General features: G+C 41.6%; 2 protein-coding genes across 5 annotated transcripts in view; one reads left to right on the top strand and one right to left on the bottom strand.

Moving 5' to 3' along the window:
• Positions 1-13,369, bottom strand: part of LOC135503713 (myotubularin-related protein 13-like) — a 155,722-nt gene extending 142,353 nt beyond the window's left edge. For all 4 annotated transcript variants that reach the window (XM_064921860.1, XM_064921866.1, XM_064921871.1 and 1 more), the window contains exon 1: positions 13,228-13,369. In XM_064921860.1, the coding sequence (XP_064777932.1) occupies positions 13,228-13,282 (55 nt within the window). In that variant the 5' untranslated portion in view covers positions 13,283-13,369. The remainder of the gene's footprint in view (positions 1-13,227) is intronic.
• Positions 13,370-16,908: 3,539 nt separating this feature from the next.
• On the top strand, positions 16,909-19,502 carry LOC135503989 (pro-adrenomedullin-like). The gene is made up of 4 exons (XM_064922215.1): positions 16,909-17,044; positions 17,600-17,715; positions 17,851-17,976; positions 18,197-19,502. Exons 2-4 carry the CDS (start codon positions 17,612-17,614, stop codon positions 18,498-18,500), a joined length of 534 nt encoding a protein of 177 aa, XP_064778287.1. The 5' UTR covers positions 16,909-17,044; positions 17,600-17,611; the 3' UTR covers positions 18,501-19,502.
• Positions 19,503-20,794: the final 1,292 nt, after the last annotated feature.

Genomic DNA, 20,794 nt, shown 5'->3' with positions numbered 1-20,794 from the left:
AATGGCATCTGTGATATCAAATTATCCAAGTCGATAAGAAATGAAGATGCAGGATCAGCCTCATTTCTCTGACGGTCTACCAGAGCACACTAATGAGAGAAATGAAAATCTGACCATTTAGACGCATTTTGAGACCCTTGGCTGCGTGAGTTGCATTTTTAATTGTTCGCACTAGTTAGAGCTGCACATCTACCTGGTCACCTCAATCAAAACATCCTATTTTTTGAAAGGATAAAACCATTCATTTGTTAAAACGGTAACGTGCATTATACTCATGATTCCTGTAATAAAAGTGTCTGCCCTGCCACTGTGCTTGGCTGTTTCACTGAGGCAGGCAGCTGTAATGAGCGAGCCTCTCACACTCTCTCATGCGCCCCTCGTGATTGTATAGCATTTCAAAATGTGACTCGTTTCAGGAAACTAGGCATATGTTGCGAGACACTACTTCATTTTTTTGGCAGAAATGCTTTCTGGAACATGTGAACTTTCATCTGCTTTAATAAGGCATGCGTGGCATCTGTAAATGTGAATAAAATAGTTAAATTACGAGCCTAGTTGGTTCAGCCACAGAAGAAGACAGGAACATTCCTGCTGCCATGATTGGATGAAATAATGGGTGGGCTGGACATGCCGAAAGATGAGTTCAGATTGGTCTGCCATGTAGCACACATCTGTCTATAAAATGAGCTGGTCAGTATGCGTAGGTAATCCTTTCTAACGCAGATTGTTTTAAAGATATCACGTAGTAGAACTGCAAAAAGTGTTGCTCTCCACTTTCTGGAGGACTGAGTTTTGAAATCAGTTGAATGCCCTTTGGTATTAAAGGAACGATAGGAGACGGAGACAATTCTGACGTTTGATTGAAAAAAATGCAGAGGGAGTCGAAAGAGAACACAGAAGGCTGTTGATAAAACACCCATCTCCGGATTGCATCTTCAAACTAAGGGCAATCATGGCATCTGTGACAGAGGGAGAAGCGTCCATCCATGTATACCGGTAAGATAATGTAGCTTGCTAGACTTTCAGAAATTACACGTTTCAAAATTGTCTGAAAGTTGTTTTCCTTTCAAGTTAAAGCATACTGTTAGCCAGCCGGCTAATGTTACGTGTATGATCTGTGTAGTACTATAAGCTCTACTTTTATGCTAGTCTCTACTCTAATGTAAAAAAAAGATTAAAAAAAACACTATTTCCAATTTTGCTACATAAGACTGAATCGAGCCGGTGTGTCAAAAACGTAATTGCGGGGAAAAAAAACTTAGTAAGTAGTTGTCCATACTAAAAAGAGGGTCTCTACTAGAGGTCGACCGATTATGATTTTTCAACGCCGATACTGATTATTGGAGGACCAAAAAAAGTCAATACCGATTAAATCGGCCGATTTCAAATAAAATATTTGTAATAATGACAATTACAACAATACTGAATGAACACTTATTTTAACTTAATATAATACATCAATAAAATCAATTTAGCCACAAATAAATAATGAAACATGTTCAATTTGGTTTAAATAATGCAAAAATAAAGTGTTGGAGAAGTAAAAGTGCAATATGTGCCATGTAAAAAAGCTAACGTTTGAGTTCCTTGCTCAGAACATGAGAACATATGAAAGTTGGTGGTTCCTTTTAACATGAGACTTCAATATTCCAAGGTAAGAGGTTTTAGGTTGTAGTAAATAGTGTTTATAGGACTATTTCTCTTTATATCATTTGTATTTCATATACCTTTGACTATTGGATGTTCTTATAGGCACTATAGTATTGCCAGTGTAACAGTATTGCTTCCGTCCCTCTCCTCGCCCCTACCTGGGCTCGAACCAGGAACACATTGACAACAGCCACACTCGAAGCAGTGTAACCCAGTGTTACCCAATAACTACTCCAAGCCTCAGAGCGAGTGACGTTTGAAACACTATTAGCGCACACCCAGCTAACTAGCTAGCCATTTCACAATGGTTACACCAGCCATTAGACTGATAGGCTTGAAGTCATAAACAGCGCTGTGCTTGCGAAGAGCTGCTGGCAAAACGCACGAAAGTGCTGTTTGAATGAATGCTTACGAGCCTGCTGCTGCCTACCATCGCTCAGTCAGACTGCTCTATCAAATCATAGACTTAATTACAACATAATAACACACAGAAATACGAGCCTTTGGTCATTAATATGGTCGAATCCGGAAACTATCATTTCGAAAACAAAACGTTTATTATTTCAGTGAAATACGGAACCGTTCGGTATTTTATCTAACGGGTGGCATCCCTAAGTCTAAATATTCTTGTTACATTGCACAACCTTCAATGTTATGTCATTATTACATAACATTCTGGCAAATTAGTTCGCAATGAGCCAGGCTGCCCAAACTGTTGCATATACCCTGACTCTGCGTGCAATGAACGCAAGAGAAATTACAATTTCACCTGGTTAATATTGCTTGCTAACCTGAATTTCTTTTAGCTAAATATGCAGGTTTAAAAATATATACTTCTGTGTGTTGATTTTAAGAAAGGCATTGGTGTTTATGGTTAGGTACAGTCATCCAACGATTGTGCTTTTTTCGCAAATGCGCTTTTGTAAAATCATCCCCCCACGTTGCATCGATTATATGCAACGCAGCACACGCTAGATAAATGAGTAATATCATCAACCATGTGTAGTTATAACTAGTGATTATGATTGATTGATTGTTTTTTATAAGATAAGTTTAATGCTAGCTAGCAACTTACCTTGGCTTCTACTACATTCGAGTAACAGGCAGGCTCCTCGTGGAGTGCAATGAGAGGCAGGTGGTTTGAGCGTTGGACTAGTTAACTGTAAGGTTGCAAGATTGGATCCCCGAGCTGACAAGGTGAAAATCTGTCGTTCTACCCCTGAACAAGGGAGTTAACCCACTGTTCCTAGGCCATCATTGAAAATAAGAATGTGTTCTTAACTGACTTGCATAGTTAAATAAAAGGTATACAAAAAAATAAAAAATAAAATGAATAAAAATCGGCGCCCAAAAATACAGATTTCTGATTGTTACGAAAACTTTAAATCGTCCCTCATTAATCAGCCATTCCGATTAATCGGTTGACCTCGAGTCTCTACGCTTTCTGTAGGCGAATGATCATTATTGAGCTCAAAGCACACAGCTTTACAATCAAGATATCTGATATGGTTTTGAAATACGGCGCACACGAAATTGCGCATCGGCCATCGCAAGTGCACTAGGCCTCGTTTTGTTTTAGTACATTACATTTACTGTTAGATTAATACATGGCTACTAGCAGTACATTTTATATTTAGAGTTAGCTAATGTGTTTGAGTTTCAATTTACAGTACAACAGCCAAAGCCAAGTCTGGAGAACCCATATAAAGACAGTCCACCCCACATAGACCTCTCGCATACATGCATCCCTAAAGGTGCACAGCTAATATGAAAACACAACAACATGATCGAACCATCAGGCATCGGCATATGGAAGCAGTTTGTTCAGGCTCGCAAATGAATGAGAGGGGTTTTTTTCTTGCAGGTTTGAGTCACAATATGTAAACCATTTCCTGTGTCCACAACTTTAATACAAAGATGCAAGGTCTATCATAAAGCCAATATGGGCCAGTAATGCCTCAGAAAACACATCCCTGTAGCTCTAATCGGAGGTGATCATGGAGGCAGGCAGCAGGGCAAATTCCTCCGTTTCACTTTGCAAATTACGTTTTTTGGCGCACAGTAAGCCAGAGAGCATTTACGACAGCTCCGACGCCAATAACCAGAAACAGTATCCCTCAGTAAGGAGAAAGACACACTGCTTACTCAAGTCTGCAACCAAGCACACTTTTTTTTATTCCAGCTCAATGCAGCAATATAAATCCAAGGTTCATGGATCAAATGAGACATTAGTCCCCAGGGAAACAAAGCACTAGTACAACCTCTGGAGGTACAGTTTAGGTTATGTCAAACTTTATGTACCTGCGATGTGCATCTTCCAGTTTCAAGATGATTCGATACATATCTAGATACATGGGCTGCGATACAATACAGGAACGATTATAGTTTGAAACGAGTCGATGCTATTCGGTTTGACACGTTCATTTTCCATTGTAAATAAAAGAGCCTGGCCTCCCTGAGCTGGATCTGTCTGAGCTACCTTCTGTGTGTGTGTGTGTGCAAAGGATGTACAGTGCATTCGGAAAGCATTCAGACACCTTGACTTTTTCCACATTTTGTTCGTTACATTACAGCATTATTCTAAAATGTATTAAACAAAATAAAAATTCCTCATCTACAAACACCACCGCATAATGACAGTGAAAGCAGGTTTTTATAAATGTTTGCGCATTTATAATGCTTAATGAGTTTGAGCCAATCAGTTGTGTTGTGACAAGGTAGGAGTGGTATACAGATTATAGCCCTATTTGGTATAAAAAACAAGTCCATATTATGGCAAGAACAGCTCAAATAAGCAAAGAGAAATGACAGTCCATTACTTTAAGACATGGAGGTCAGTCAACATGGAAAATTCCAAGAACTTTGAAAGTTTCTTCAGGTGCAGTCGAAAAAACCATCAAGTGCCATGATGAAACTGACTCATGAGGACCGCCACAGGAAAAGGAAGACCCAGATTTACCTCTGCTGCAGAGGAGAAGTTCATTAGAGTTAACTGTACCTCTGATTGCAGCCCAAATAAATGATTCACAGAGTTCAAGTAACAGACATCTCAACATTAACTGTTCAGAGGAGACTGCATGAATTGGGCCTTCATGGTTGAATTGCTGCAAAGAAACCAGTAAAGGGCACCAATAAGAGGAGACTTGCTTGGACCAAGAAACATGAGCAATGGACATTAGACCGGCTGAGATTTGGTCTGATGTGTCCAAATTTGAGATTTTTGGTTCCAATCACCGCGTCTTTGTGAGATGCAGAGTAGGTGACTGGATGATCTCCGCATGTGTGGTGAAGCATGGAGGAGGTGGGGTGATGGTTTGGGGCTGCTTTGCTGGTGACACTGTCTGCAATTTATTTTGAATTCAAGGCACACTTAACCAGCATGGCTACCACAGCATTCTGCAGCAATACGCCATCCCATCTGGTTTGCGCTTAGTCCCACTATCATTTGTTTTTCAACAGGACAATGACCCAACACATCTCCAGGCTGTGTAAGGGCTATTTGACCAAGGAGAGTGATGGAGTGCTACATCAGATGACCTGGCCTCCACAATCAGCCGACTTCAACTAATTGAGATGGTTTGGGGTGAGTTGGGCAGCAGCGAAGGAAAATCAGCCAACAAGTGCTCAGCATATGTGGGAACTCATTCAAGACTGTTGGAAAAGCCCAGGCTCTGTCGCAGCCAGCCGCGACCGGGAGGTCCATGGGGCGACGCACAAATTGGCCCAGCGTCGTCCAGGTTAGGGAGGGTTTGGCCGGCAGGAATATCCTTGCACACTAGCGGCAGGGATATCCTTGCGCACTAGCGCAAGGATATCCAGGTGAAGCTGGTTGAGAGAATACCAAGAGTGTGCAAAGCTGTAATCAAGGCAAAGGGTGGCTACTTTGAGGAAAATCAAATATATTTGATTCCATGTGTGAGTGGAATGAGTGGTACTGGAAGTATTCAGACCTTTTACTACGACTCTTGAAATTGAGCTCAGGTGCATCCTGTTTCCATTGATCAAACTTGAGATGTTTCTTCAACTTGGAGTCCACCTTTGGTAAATTCAATTGATTGGATATCATTTGGAAAGGCACACACCTGTCTATATAAAAAGGTCCACAGTTGACAGTGCATATCAGAGCAAAAACTAAGCCATGAGGTTGAAGGAATTGTCCGTAGAGTCTCGAGACAGGATTGTGTAGAGGCACAGATCTGGGGAAGGGTACCAAAAATATTGCACCATTGAAGGTCCCGAAAAGCACAGTGGCCTCCATCCTTCTTACATGGAAGTTTGGTACCACAAAGGCCCTTACTAGAGCTGGGCGCCCTGCCAAACTGAGCAATCGGGGGAGAAGCGCCTTGGTCAGTGAGATAACAAAGAACCCGATGGTCACTCTGACAGAGCTCCATAGTTCTTCTGAAAGGTTCTCCATCTCCAGAGGGACAACCATCTCTGCAACACTCCACCAATCAGGCCTTTATGGTCGAGTGGCCAGACGGAAGCCACTCCTCAGTAAAAGGCATGACAGCCCGCTTGGAGTTTGCCAAAAGGCACCTAAAGGACTCTCAGACGATGAGATACAAGATTATCTGGTCTGATGAATAACTCTTTGGCCTGAATGCCAAGTGTCACGTCTGGAGGTAACCTGGCACCATCCCTACAGTGAAGCATGGTGGTGGCAGAAACTTGCTGTGGGGATGTTTTTCAGCAGCAGGTACTGGGAGACTAGTCAGGATAAGATGAACGGAGCAAAGTACAGAGAGATCCTTGATGAAAACCTGCTCCCGAAGGTTTACCTTCCAACTGGACAACGACCCTAAGAACACAGCAAAGACAAGGCAGGATTTTTTTTACGTTTATTTAACTAGGCAAGTCAGTTAAGAACAAATTCTTATTTTCAATGACGGCCTAGGAACAGTTGGCTAACTGCCTTGTTCAGGGGCAGAACAGCAGATTACTACCTTGTCAGCTAAGGGATTCAATCTTGCAACCTTCCGGTTACTCATCCAATGTTCTAACCACTAGGTTACCTGCCGAATGAGTCGGGACAAATCTCAGAATGTCATCGAGTGGCCCAGCCAGAGCTCAGACTTGAACCCGATCAAACATCACCAGAGACCTGAAAATAGCTGTGCATCGACGCTCCCCATCCAACCTGACAGAGCTTGAAAGGATTTGCAGAGAAGAATTGGAGAAACTCCCCAAATACAGGTGCGCCAAGCATACAGTGTCATAGACTTGAGGCTGTAACCACCAAAAGGTGCTTCATCAAAAGTACTGAGTAAAGGGTCTGAAAACATGTGTGTGTGTTATATATAAAACAAAACAAAGTTCAGAATAACACACATATTAATTTTCAAAGTCTGCTGCCTCAGTTTGTCTGATGGCAATTTGCATATACTCCAGAATGTTATGAAGAGTGATCAGATGAATTGCAATTAATTGCAAATTCCCTCTTTGCCATGCAAATGAACTGAATCCCCCAAAAACATTTCCACTGCATTTCAGCCCTGCCACAAAAGGACCAGCTGACATCATGTCAGTGATTCACTCATTTACACAGGTGAGTGTTGACGAGGACAAGGCTGGAGATCACTCTGTCATGCTGATTGAGTTCGAATAACAGACTGGAAGCTTCAAAAGGAGGGTGGTGCTTGGAATCATTGTTCTTCCTCAGTCAGGATGTGGCCCAGAAGTTAATTGACAGCATGCCAGGGCAGATTGCAGAGGTCTTGAAAAAGAAGGGTCAACACTACAAATATTGACTCTTTGCATCAACTTCATGTAATTGTCAATAGAAGCATTTGACACTTGAAATGCTTGTAATTATACTTCAGTATTCCATAGTAACATCAAAAATATCTTAAGACACTGAAGCAGCAAACTTTGTGGAAATTAATGTGTCATTCTCAAAACTTTTGGCCACGACTGTGTGTGTGTGTGATATATATCTATATATATTAATTTAACCTGTTTATGCTTTGTCATTACTGGGTATTGTGTGTAGATTGATGGGGGGGGGGGGCAATTTAATCCATTTTAGAATAACGCTTTATGTAATACAACAAAATGTCGAAAAAGTGATAGGGTCTGAATCATTTCTGAATGCACTGTATATGTCTATGGTGTCTGTCGGCACCTGAGCTGAGCCATAAGGGATACTGGGCATCTACCACCACCCTTTCATTTCAGGGGAGAAATGTTTGCTTTTTGATCTGAAAACCACCGTCACCAACTAATTAATTGGTTATTTTTGCAGATTAATTATTACAGAGAATCAGACAAATTATGCTACCCTCTGCCTATGGGCTACTAAGCTTATTCAAGCCTTTCTCAAAATACAACACTGGCCCTTCAAGACAACAAAAAAGCTATTTGCCCGACTTGCTTTTCAAATATGTCTAGAAATGTACACATTTGTGCTCTTGTGAGAAGCAATTACTCACCTATTGCTGACTACGTAGTATCTATAACTGTACTAATAACTCACTAACTAGCAAAGGTTATGAAGAAAATGTGCACATGGGGCTAGACGCAGTTCTTGCTTTGATCTCAAAACAAGCTCAATTACTCACGACCACAGATGTAAACAGTCCAGTTCAAAGCAAATGGCACAGATCCATATATAGCAATGGTCTATTTGCATATTGGCCTACTGCAGCTCTGATTGGTTATGCCGCACTGGTCTGTGTAGAGTTTGGGCTGAGTCGTGCACAATAGAATCTACTCCGATGCCTTCAACAACATTTCTTGCATAGTTTGTTTTGGTATATTGCATTGATTCGATCACGATTACCAAAGTAAAGGGAACGTTGACAGTGTTAACTAACAGGGAAAACTCTAGAATGTTGAGTGAAGTTCAAGCTTGTGCTTCTCTCCTTGGGCTGGTATTTATTCTGCACTCTGCGCTGGCAGTCCCAGTGAGCTGCGCTGCAGTAGCCCGTCCACAGTTTAGAGGGAACATTGGTCATAGCCAATGAATAGATAGCACAACTTTGGATTTCACCTTACCCCAGTCTCATAATCTAATGTTTTAGACTGTTTGGGAGTTGACAGACTCGGAGTGAGCTTCTCGGGACGTCTTTGTCCTATCGCGCTCTAGCGACTCCTGTGGCGGGCCGGGCGCATACACGCTGACACAGTCGCCAGTTGTACAGTGTTTCCTCCAACACATCAGTGCGGCTGGCTTCCGGGTTAGGCGAGCAGTGTGTCAAGAAGCAGTGTGTCAAGAAGCAGTGCGGGGTCGTATAGCTCTCGACCTTCACCTCTCCCGAGTGAGTAAGGGACTTGCAGCGATGGGACAAGACTAACTACCAATTGGAGATCACATAAAAAGTTATGAGAAAAAGGGGTAAAAAGTACTAAAACATAACTGAAAATAATGATAACTAATGTAAGGTCCGATCAGCATGTAGCCTACCTATAACCAGATGAGAGTTGTGTCTCCAGGGGTAGCTTAGCCTACTTTATTCTGGTAAAACATACTCTTCAACATTGCATTTGATAACCTAGCAAATTACATTGGTTGTCACTCAACTAGTAAAGCTTAATATTGCGCAAGTAATTTACAAACTTTTGAATGCTGAAGGTGAGAAAGTCAGGCATAAAATGATGAAGCGTAGCATTGTCATATAACCAATCGAAGGAAAGAGAAGGAAATATAGGCTACGTTTCTTTAAAACAGATAAAACGCAAGATAGTTAAGTAGTGTCCGTTGTAAAAAATAATTAATAGGTTTAGACTATAGCCTAAAACCCATGCATCCGACCAGGGGGTGGGTGCATATTCTGACAGGAATTCTCAGCTCTTTCTGGCCTGCATTCCTCTCTTGCGTTATGTATAAAATATTGAAATAGGTAATAGCAAATAGGAATAGGCAAATTACTCAATGTCACTTGTGTGCTGCCCTGCTGTGCTCTACCAGAATGTTCAATACTGTGGGGCGACAGTCAAATAGGCTTAACCGTCGTCTGTCACATCACGATGAAGTCACCCTCAACGCTTTGCTGTCAATCAGTCAATAGACGACGCTATCGTAATATCGTCCAAACCTAGTGGAGTTCTTTCAGAAAATATCACTGCCTACTTCTATTCATTGTTATCCAAGTGACCAGTGATGCAGAACACGAAAAATGATTTCCACCAAAAGCTCCCTTCATCATCAAAGGTTCCTTTCCAAGTTGGGCCTACCTCTCACCCATGCTGAAGTCAATCTTAGTGGTATGACAACTAGAGGTCGACCGATTAATCGAAATTGCATTCATTGCACGCAGAGTCAGGGTATATGCAACAGTTTGGGCTGCCTGGCTCGCTTTTACGTAATTATGACATACATTGAAGGTTGTGCAATGTAACAAGAATATTTATACTTAGGGATGCCACCCGTTAGATAAAATACCGAACGGTTCCGTATTTCACTGAAATAAACGTTTTCGAAATGATAGTTTACGGATTCGATCATATTAATGACCAAAGGCTCGTATTTCTGTGTGTTATTATAATTAAGTCTGATTTGATAGAGCAGTCTGACTGAGCAGCAGCAGGCCGGTAATCATTCATTCAAACAGCACTTTCGTGCGTTTTGCCAGCAGCTCTTCAGAAGCACAGCGCTGTTTATGACTTCAAGCCTATCAGCTGGTGTAACCAATGTGAAATGGCTAGCTAGTTAGCTGGGTGTGCGCTAATACTGTTTCAAACGTCACTCGCTTTTAGATTTGGAGTAGTTATTCCCCTTGAGCTGCAAGGGCCGCAGCTTTTGTGGAGCGATGGGTAACGATGCTTCGAGTGTGGCTGAAGCCAATGTGTTCCTGGTTCGAGCCCATGTAGGGGCGAGGGGGGGACGGAGGCTATACTGTTACACTGGCAAATACTATAGTGCCTATAAGAACATCCAATAGTAAAAGGTATATGAAATACAAATGGTATAGAGAGAAATAGTCCTATAAATACTATATTAACTACAACCTAAAACCTCTTACCTTGGAATATTGAAGTCTCATGTTACAAGGAACCACCAACTTTCATATGTTCTCATGTTCTGAGCAAGGAACTTAAACGTTAGCTTTTTTACATGGCACATTACTTTCTTCTCCAACACTTTGTTTTTGCATTATTTAAACCAAATTTAACATGTTTCATTATTTATTTGAGGCTAAATTGATTTTATTGATGTTTTATATTAAGTTAAAATAAGTGTTAATTCAGTATTGTTGTAATTGGCCCCCCAATGGTGGAACAAACTCCCTCACGACGCCAGGACAGCGGAGTCAATCACCACCTTCCGGAGACACCTGAAACCCCACCTCTTTAAGGAATACCTAGGATAGGATAAGTAATCCTTCTCACCCCCCCCCTTAAATGATTTAGATGCACTATTGTAAAGTGGCTGTTCCACTGGATGTCATAAGGTGAATTCACCAATTTGTAAGTCGCTCTGGATAAGAGCGTCTGCCAAATGACTTAAATGTAAATGTAATTGTCATTATTACAAATAAAAACATATTTTAAAAATATATATAAATATATATATTTATAAAATCGGCCGATTAGTCGGTATCAGCTTTTTTGGTCCTCCAATAATCGGTATTGGCGTTGAATAATCATAATCGGTCGACCTCTAACGACAACCTGAATGTAGTGGGTTAATGTTAGCTGGGTAAGTGCTTTTTAAGGTCTCCAAGGAATTTAAGCTACGGATCTGAAGAGTGTGTGCTTTTCTAGGTTGAAAATCCATGAAATGAAGCCTGGACAATATGTGGATTGTCCTGTTGGCTTTGTGTCTTTTCTGGCCAATGAGTCTTTTCCCAATCTTCCTACAAGGAGGGAGACTCCCATTAGTAAAATATCACTGGAGTAGAAATAGCCTAAACTAGCTTATGCCATGGACTGGCTGGGCTGCTCGCTCAACAGATGACAACTAGTATCAACATGATTTTTTAGGAGTCACTGATTTTGGAACAGGAACCACAATGAAGTAGGGAAGTGATCATGACTTCTGTGTGGATCCCTGGTTGGATGAGCAAAGGTGGAGAAAAAGCAGCTGCTGTCTGTCTACTCAGCCCACAGTCTACGATCACGCTTCACAAAAGAAGGGCAAAGCAATTAAGTGAAATGCATCCTCAGGGAGACATGTTCTTGTTTGTTTTCTTTTTGTGAAAGTGTATCAACTCTAAAAATAATTTCCGGTTTTCTAGTAGAGAATGCAACTCCAGTTCACACAGAGGGAACTGCTGATTCCCCCCCAGTTCCAAACAGCCCTGGATGTACATAATCCCACACCTCAGTAACACATGAGAAGAGATACTTTTATTCCCTGTCCCTACTAGAGGCGTATTCAATCACCCGTGGCTGCAACAGACACATCCTCTTATCAGGGAGGTCCATCACTCTCGCAGTCCATTCATCACTATCCATCCCAGTCAGAACAGGGGTTTTTGTGAGGATGGCGGTCTGAATCCATCTAGGCTCCGGCGATGCAAGGAACATTTTGTTCCTACGGCACAAAAGTTGCTTGTCAGTTGAGTGACATTGGGGCCACTATTTACCTATTCATGTGGCTGCCTCTAGTGAGCGGATTCAGCTGGACTGGGTGGTTGTCTCCCTCTCACACATGAGCCTGGAAAGATGTCACTGCACTTGGGATGTGTCTTTACTCCCTTACGGGTGGTCTACATTCCTTCATCATTCTTCAAATGCAGGCCATACTTTGGGATCAGTATAAACATCCTCTTTCTTGTTTGCTCTTCTTCAGTAGGTTCCTCTTTCAACCAAGCCCAATCATAATGAATGTTCCAACTGTAGGCAAAGTAATTTTATTACAAAAGTACAGTATAAAAATGGTTATAGCTGTATAATAGTGGATGGAATATTTCAAAACTAGCCATGTAGGAGAACTGTAGAACATATTGGGATGGAATTATAGCAGACCAGAGCGTGGGTCTGGTTTGGGAACCTCAGTTCAGGGCCCCACTTTTGAGCCCTCCCCAAAAAATACAGCAATAGACCTCCCCTATCCCCAACCCATCTTGTAGGAACGTTGGATAAAACAATTTTGGGATAAGACAGGAAGTTAGGATTTCTATTCGCATTCTGCCGGTGTCAAACAAAAGGAGACATCCTTCAGGTTGCAAATTACATGAGACTAAATAAATCACAGCAGCTCCTGACTAATGCAAACTTTACAGCAGAATGCATTCTCCAAAATCATGACACCAAAACTGCTCCCGGTGCAAACCACGCACGTCACGAACTACAATTCCAAAGGCTGGATTTGTCACATCAACAGGATGTTACAGTTCGACTCAATGAAACTCCAGTTTGTGGTTTAAATGTCTTTAACACACAGCCCCCCCCCCCCCCCCCCCCCGTTGCATATATTTAAAAACCGTAGTATGTGCATCTGAAATTCTACATCTACCGATAGTTCAACAACGAAGCGCTGCAGACTGCTTCAAATCTCAGATATCAATGGCTAGCTACCTAGTTAGTCTATGCTAACCAGCTAGCATTATAAACACTGACGGCCTGGATAATCCCAAGCATTTGAAACTCAATTTAGCATTCGTGTTCCAAGCGTTACATTCAAAAACTCACCGGTTTTGTCCTGATCTAATCCCACGACAATCAAATAATCAGCCAATCTCGCCATGTTTGCTGCTTTTTCCGAAATCTACCAACACAATTCAGCATTTTTCTTTCTTCAAAAGCACAGCCATGTTTGACAGAAGGAGTGATATTGCGCCTGCGTCTAGGAGTAGCGACATGCATGGGCGTGGGCGCTTGGTTTCCAAATAGAAACTGTGTGGCTGCAAACGGGGTCACACCCTGCCACACCGCACGTTGGCCCGCACGGAAAACCATCCGATGACCACTAGAATCCCTTCAGCATGCACATTCAAAAAGTGACCTACCATTATTGAGAAAAAAGGGGGGGGGGGGGACTCTACAAAATAAAATAAATAAAAATAAGTTACCCAAATATTTTTAAACCCATTCGAGAGTAGAGAGACAAAATAGAGGATTAACTAGGCTAGATGTCTCATTTTCTTTGCAAGAATGTGTGTTATAATATAATAAACTAAATTAAAAGAATTGCATATTGTGGCATCCAGTGTTTCTTAAAAATATATTGAATTAATTGTATAGGATATTTAGTATGCTCGAAGCACTAAGCAGAGAGTGCTGGTGGAAAAATCAGTGTCAATAGCATGGTTATTATTTTCCATAATCACAATGCTCCGTCAAACTTAAACATCCCCTCCCTTCCTCCCTTCCTCCCTTCCTCCCTTCCTCCCCCCCCCCCCCCCCCCCTCTCTCCCAGGCACACGCACACGCACACCTTTTAATGTCTATGGCGCGCACACAAACACACACACCGGGGGGTGTTTGGGTCACTCACACACGACTTGGGGGCAAGGTCAGGCAAAATATGAAAAAAGAGCCCACAACTCCACTCACTTCTGGAATGCTGTGGACAGTGAGTGACCTTTCCTGCCAATAAATAGGGGAGGGAGACGCTGCGGGGTGGAAAACACCGGTGCGCGGGAATTCTTCTCTTGCGCTGTTTTTGCCAACATCTCAACGACTTGGACTGAACATATTCCACAACGTCATGGTCCCTAGCATACTAGGGAAATTTGAGGGAGAATCTCTTCATTAACAAGCCTATTGTTAAGTTAATTTTGATGATTCCTCTCCGCCAACTATTATGCTTATGCTATCAGCTGCTTCTCTCCTGTAAGGTGTTATCATATCTGTCATGATAGGGTCTTCACTTCAACACCAGACATGTAGCCTCGTTATATTTTGCACAATAGCATAATATTTCTGAATAGAAAGTATCTTACCATAAACCAATATGTCTGCCACTCAGTCTGCAGTTGAAATAATAAATCGTGACTTTTGTCATCTACTCTACAGAATTTGGTATTTGAGTTGTTTAATTTTTATTGTTGTTGAAATTGTTCCACATCAATGGGGTTCAAGGGAGCAGAATGAATGACTATACAGGTGAAAACCCCACGAAGCTTCCAGGTTTATCAAATCACCATGACAACTTTGTGGACCATTTCCATAACATATCAATATCTTGGTATGTGTTCATCTATTCCTGTATATACCTTAGAAGACATAGCTTCCTAGCATACGTTCCTTCCCACCGTACCAGTTACATTAGCATTCCACAGCCGTGACTGAACAAATATCAGTCATGTCTTTGACACCTGTCTTACAAGAAGCTAACAAATGATTGCTCCATATAAGGAGCCACTGTACAATGATACTGTCATGGTTGCGCAATCTTCTTCTCTCCATATTAGGAGATTTAAATGACTTGAGTACTTGGGGATTACTTGTATGGTGGAGGCAATTATCATTGCAAAATGGTTACAAAATGTTTGCTGGTTTACAACACGCGTTTCACATTTATGTATTTACAGTAACACAAGGGACACCAGGTAAGCAAGGAAGCCGTAAGAATTATGAATAGAATTCTGCATAGGAGAGATTTAGGTGACTTTCTGACTGAATTACTGCGCCTGATATAGATACAGCTATGTTCTATTCAGCACATACAAGGTTCTTTATCAGTTGTTTGAGATACATTCTGAGCACTGAGAAAGCATTTCACATGGTGTTCCCAAAATACGTATGTTTTTGCTATTAAAGACATTACACATTGAAAGCCACAAATTGTGATTATCTGACCACATCAAGGCTTATATGTGTGTTTCTTGAGATTTAAGACCAAGTCTTGGGGACCACACAAGCAAATTTCAATGCACTGTTCCCTGTTCCCAGTCCCAGACATACCCTCACCAGACACCAGCTTTGGGTCAGCTGTGTGGTCGATTGGAATGAAAAACTAAAATTGTTGCACCCTGTGCTAATCCTGGTGGCGTCTTGTGCATATATCTGTCCCCAGGGGCCTGTAATCAACATCTGCCTTAAGACCCTCGCTGACATTGTTTTGACCCCGCTGCATATCTTGCTTTGTTTCACTGCCCATACTTTGAAATATGTCTCACCATTCATTCTGGAATAGTTTAATTTGGCTAAGCACATATGAAAAGTAATGTGCTTTTATTATGGTCAAAGAGCTTAAGGGGTTCAGTGCAATCATTGTACTTTGGTTTGAGATGAAGTCATATAATCAGTGATTGTGAGGAGCAGATATCAGTAACACAGGGATCTGAGTCACGGAGGCAGACAGACTTGCTGGCTCTTGTGACTCAACCTATTATCCCATTTAATTTCTGTATCTCAGTTGAGATGTGTTGAGCATGAAGAAGTCATTTTAATTGTTTTTAAAATACCATGTTCATTGGAGATTATGTAAAGCCAACAGATATAATCTTAGGAAAAAGAACCCTCTTGATTTATTTGATATAATTACTAAATTCCTCTAAACATTTGTCCAAAAAATATGAAAATAAATCACACATTTTGCAGTTAAATATTTGCCCTAATGTTTAAACAAACGCAGACATGGAGAATGTAGTGGTTATAATTTGACACACTTACTATTAATGAATAACTGCTTCGTGTTCTTGTGTTATCTCATGTCAAACCTACTAACCAACTTTACCTCAAGCTGACTAAACTTGTAATCAGATATTGCCTTGAGAGGGCATTGTGTCAACATTGATGAAATTGTATATGACAAAAATGTGCCGGAATGCAGGTGGACAAAAGTTAATAACCCCTTGACCTCAAAGTTCAGTTATGTCCAAAATGTTTAATTTTGTCAGAGGACAAAATTATTTTGTTTAGAATGTTCTCTGCCTCCTCCCCAAATACCAAAGGAATGAGTACTTACAACCTTCTCTGTTCTGAGTGTGAATCATTATTTCTTGTTTGTGAAGACATAACAAACAAATGGTCTTAAAAAATATATATCTGTATATAAAAATAAAAATAAATACATATATATGTAATCTTTATGAATACATTTGATAAAAAGAAGGTAGGTAAAAATGTGAATTTCACATCACAAATAAAGATTCTGTCAATGAAAAGCAGAGACAACAACAACAACATTCCTGAACAAGTATTACAGTAAATCACTCTCATATGACCCAAATATTTATTGAATTACTTCTGGGTTTTTTAAACTTTATTATTCTCCTAGGTTTGCTATGTGGTTATCCCACTGATAAAGCAGGCTTCCAGCAGTGCTGGGCTGTGTGAGGTGGAGTGGGGGGACTGGGATGAGAGTCTGTGTGTGTCAGTCAGTGAGCCCCTCCCACCTCCACTATAAAGGCTCATCGTCTGGTGTGTACAGACTATTAGCACAGTGTCACAGCTGCCTTTCAGCACCAACAGCAACTTCAAGAAGCCTTTGGAATACTCTCTCCACATTGACTCTACTATAACTTCTTTATCACCCAAGTGAATTATTGAAGGATTTCAGGTATGTACTTTCAATTGAAGCAAATATTGACTGTTGCTCTGTTTGCTACAGATGGCTTTATCAGGAGCTCAAGTGCGTTAGACAAGGACAGGTTATCAATCTTATTATATAAGGAGTGCTGGTCTTCTTGTGCATGACTGTGGGGGGTTGTGGACATCGGGCATAAATACCAAATATTCTATCTAACCTTAAGTTTACCGGTTCTTTTTGGGCTATGGATTTAATTGACTGAATGGGATTGACTTTGCTCAGGGGAGCTTAAAGCTTACTCTAGTTGAGGAAACTCAGTCTTCTATAGACTGTGTCCTGCTTTTCACTGGTCAGGGCCTGCAACTTGGTTGTAAGTTTACTTAAGGGAACAAAATTTGACCTTAGTGTGACATTTTAAATAAATGAATGATAAGTGCAAATAACTTGGCTTTTGGACTCTTGTGTAAGCAACAGCAAGTGGTTGGTGGGGTGGGGGGGAGGCTCACTTGGAATGATAGGAGGTAACTAAGTAAGTTATCGTTAATAAGTAAATAACTAACAAGTTTTTTTCCACTTTCCCCACAGGTGCCAGTCAAAATGAAACTGATCCTGCAGTCTTTCCTCTACGGCTGTTTGCTGGCCACCATTGCACAGAGTGTGGCTGGATTCAAACTTGAAATTAGCCCAGAGCTCAAAAAGAGGTGAGCTAATTGATGAGCTATTTGTCAAGATTAGTCTGCTACAATATATGGTGACCATGATATCAACACTTACTGTTGTGTACTTTGTGGACTTGTTTGAACAGTTTTTAATGAGTTGGATTTCTTCTTTCCCAGGTTGAGCATATGGATGCAGAGCAGATCGAGACAAGATCTAAGCAGTTTTTCTGCAGAGAAGACAGCAGAGTCTGTACAGTTTGTCAGCCCAGAAGACGTCAGGAACATCCTGATTCCTCATTCCAGGTAAAAGCCCATACCATACATTTACATAACTCAATGTGCATGGTGCTATTTCGTTGTCCTTGTGAAATCAAGATTTCAAATGGAATTAAGAGATTAATCACCATTGTCAAACAAGGGTCATTAAAGTAAGCAAGCTGCGGAGGGGATCTCTGAGCCAAGTTGTGTCAGCTCAGGAATGCTACGCATGAATTAATGGTTCTCTCTCTCCTCTCTCTTCCAGCACTGACATCAGCATCCGAACCAAGAGGTCCAAAATTTCAGTGAACCAGGCCTGGAGACCGGGCTGCTCTCTGGGCACCTGCACTGTGCACGACCTGGCCCACCGCATCCACCAGCTCAACAACAAACTAAAGATTGGTAGTGCACCCATCGACAAGATCAGCCCACAAGGCTACGGCCGGAGGCGTCGTTCCCTCCCTGAGCGCAGGGCCACACTGAGGCTGGAGGGGGGCAGGCTGAGGCCTGTGTGGGGCAATGCAAACTCACATGTTCACAAGCTGGAGGAGCTGCTCAGACGGACATGAGCTGGACTTGTACGGGGGAGGAACAGGGGAGGAGAGCAGCAGCCGAGGCTTAGTGTCTCTGCCCTGTTCTAAAATTCTCCAAATGCCTCAGACTTTTGCCAAAAGTTCTCCAGTGCATTTTTTCCAGACCCGAGTACTGAGCGATAGCTGCAGCGGCTCTGGAAGCTGGACTCAGCAGAGGCATTGGCGATGCAGAGCGCCAAAACAACAGCTGGTCTACAGGCACTGGATGGCACCGTGAAGAGAGCGAGGGAGAGATGCTGAGGATGGTGCTCTCTGCCCAGCTGTGGGAGAGGAGCAAGGTTTAATACAGCGGTACAGACTCAGAGAAAAGTCCACTGCTTAAATACTGGGACTCTGCTATGCAGATCCTGAACTTTGAGTTTTACCCTGTGGATTACAGGAGCCAATTTCACCAAACCCTCTATACTCATCTGCACTTTTCAGTCCCAGCCGTCTCAGTCAGACATCTACGTGGACCTAAAATACATCCAAAGACATCTGGTCCATGCCAAACAGGGAGATAAGACATAAGGAGACGGATTTATAATACAGAGCTATGAAGCTGAAGTTTTTGGACACTGTACGAGGGAAATGCCTTAGAGATTGTATGAAATATCTGTGCCAGTCCACAATGGATTGAACTATACTTGAATATGTTTTCTATAAACACGTGCAATCTATGTATGTATATTTTATTTGGCAATTTGTATATAAGATATTTCAGATATCATTATTTAAATATTATATAGATTAGATTAGATTCAACTACTTATGGAGATCTTATGGAACTATTTTTGGACAGGAAGAATATATAAGGGCATTGTAACTATTTGTTGTTTCCACTATTGTTTGCATCATGGATGTTATATGTTTCAAACTGTGGTAATAGGATAAATGGTTTTTATAGCTATGGTATAATATATTTGTAAATGTGGTCTATTTTATTTGTGTCGAAGCAATTAACATTGTCATACAATAAACATTTTGCATATAAAAGTTGACTCTGTCCAGACTTTTTATTTTCCACAGGAAATTACTGTTGTAAATTGAAAGTGGCATTCTATTGTCTGGCCAGTTCCAGTGAAACACGCAACACCTGGTCTGGGTTAAGTGATTTCAGGGTCTCATTAAATCCACCCCCCTTCCACTCTCCCTGTGACCCCCTAGAGGGCAGACGGGAGTGCCAGGCGCATTCCTGCATAGTACAGTGCATATTTGCTGGCTCGCTCCACACCGCAGCGTGGCCCTTGAGCCATTATGGGAGGCTGAGAGACCCAGATCCATCTGCACACAATGGTAGATGGTCTGGACATCAGGATGCAGCGCTATGAGGGGGACGGGGGGGACGGGGGGGCTTGTGTAACATTCCTGAGAGGCACGCAGAGAGCATCGTAAAAACAGCCCTAGCGAAGCGTGTTCATGAGCTGTGAGGACAGACAGACAGACAGACAGACAGACAGACAGACAGACAGACAGACAGACAGACAGACAGACCACATCTGACTGGACAGGACAGAGAGGCTGCTGACTTCTCCCTCCATCCTCAGGGAATGTGAACCTTAGAGTATCTAATTGCTGTACATGTACTTCTCAGAAACTGAAAATTCCATTCATTCATGTAAGATACCAACATCACTACCTTGCCAAGAGGATGACGCATTGTCATGTTCATTGTCATGAGTTGTTTGCATGGAGTAGCCTAGGCTACAGCAAATCCAAGCTCCTTGGTTCACAGTCTATTATGATCAATAGGTAGGGAGCATAAAGCTAAGGGCTTGATCATTTAAACTAGGCTCCAGGTTCCTCTGCCTGCATCTGGTATGAATTTTTAATGTGGCTTTGACACAACTTTCATGCTAGAACACTCCTAACCACAAAAGTTTGTCATTGCTATTAATCAACCACCGGAAGGTTACATTCACTCCATGGATGTTTGAAATATCAAAGCCTGTAAAAGATATGTCTGTTTATTAAATGTGCCCAAGCAATTATTAATGCCAGTTAACAAAATTCTATTTGTTCGCATTAAACTTTACTCTTCCACAGGCAAATTCAAAACTCAACTTTGAATAACATTTAAGGGTTTCCAACAACTATCTGTGGTATACCCTACCTATTTTGGTTTGCTTACTGACCAAATCTATTGAACATGTTGCTGCACAGGCAAGTGAAGTGTATACCAGAACTCTATTTGATTGGTATGCCAGATACAATTTGGATGAATGTATGGTTCAAGAAGAGGCCATTGCACTTCCTTCCTGTCTTAGTCAAAACATGGTCATTAGTAACTC

Source organism: Oncorhynchus masou, chromosome 2 (genome assembly GCF_036934945.1).
Source record: "Oncorhynchus masou masou isolate Uvic2021 chromosome 2, UVic_Omas_1.1, whole genome shotgun sequence".
Lineage (NCBI taxonomy): Eukaryota > Metazoa > Chordata > Actinopteri > Salmoniformes > Salmonidae > Oncorhynchus > Oncorhynchus masou.
This window is presented reverse-complemented; position numbering and strand designations above follow the sequence as displayed.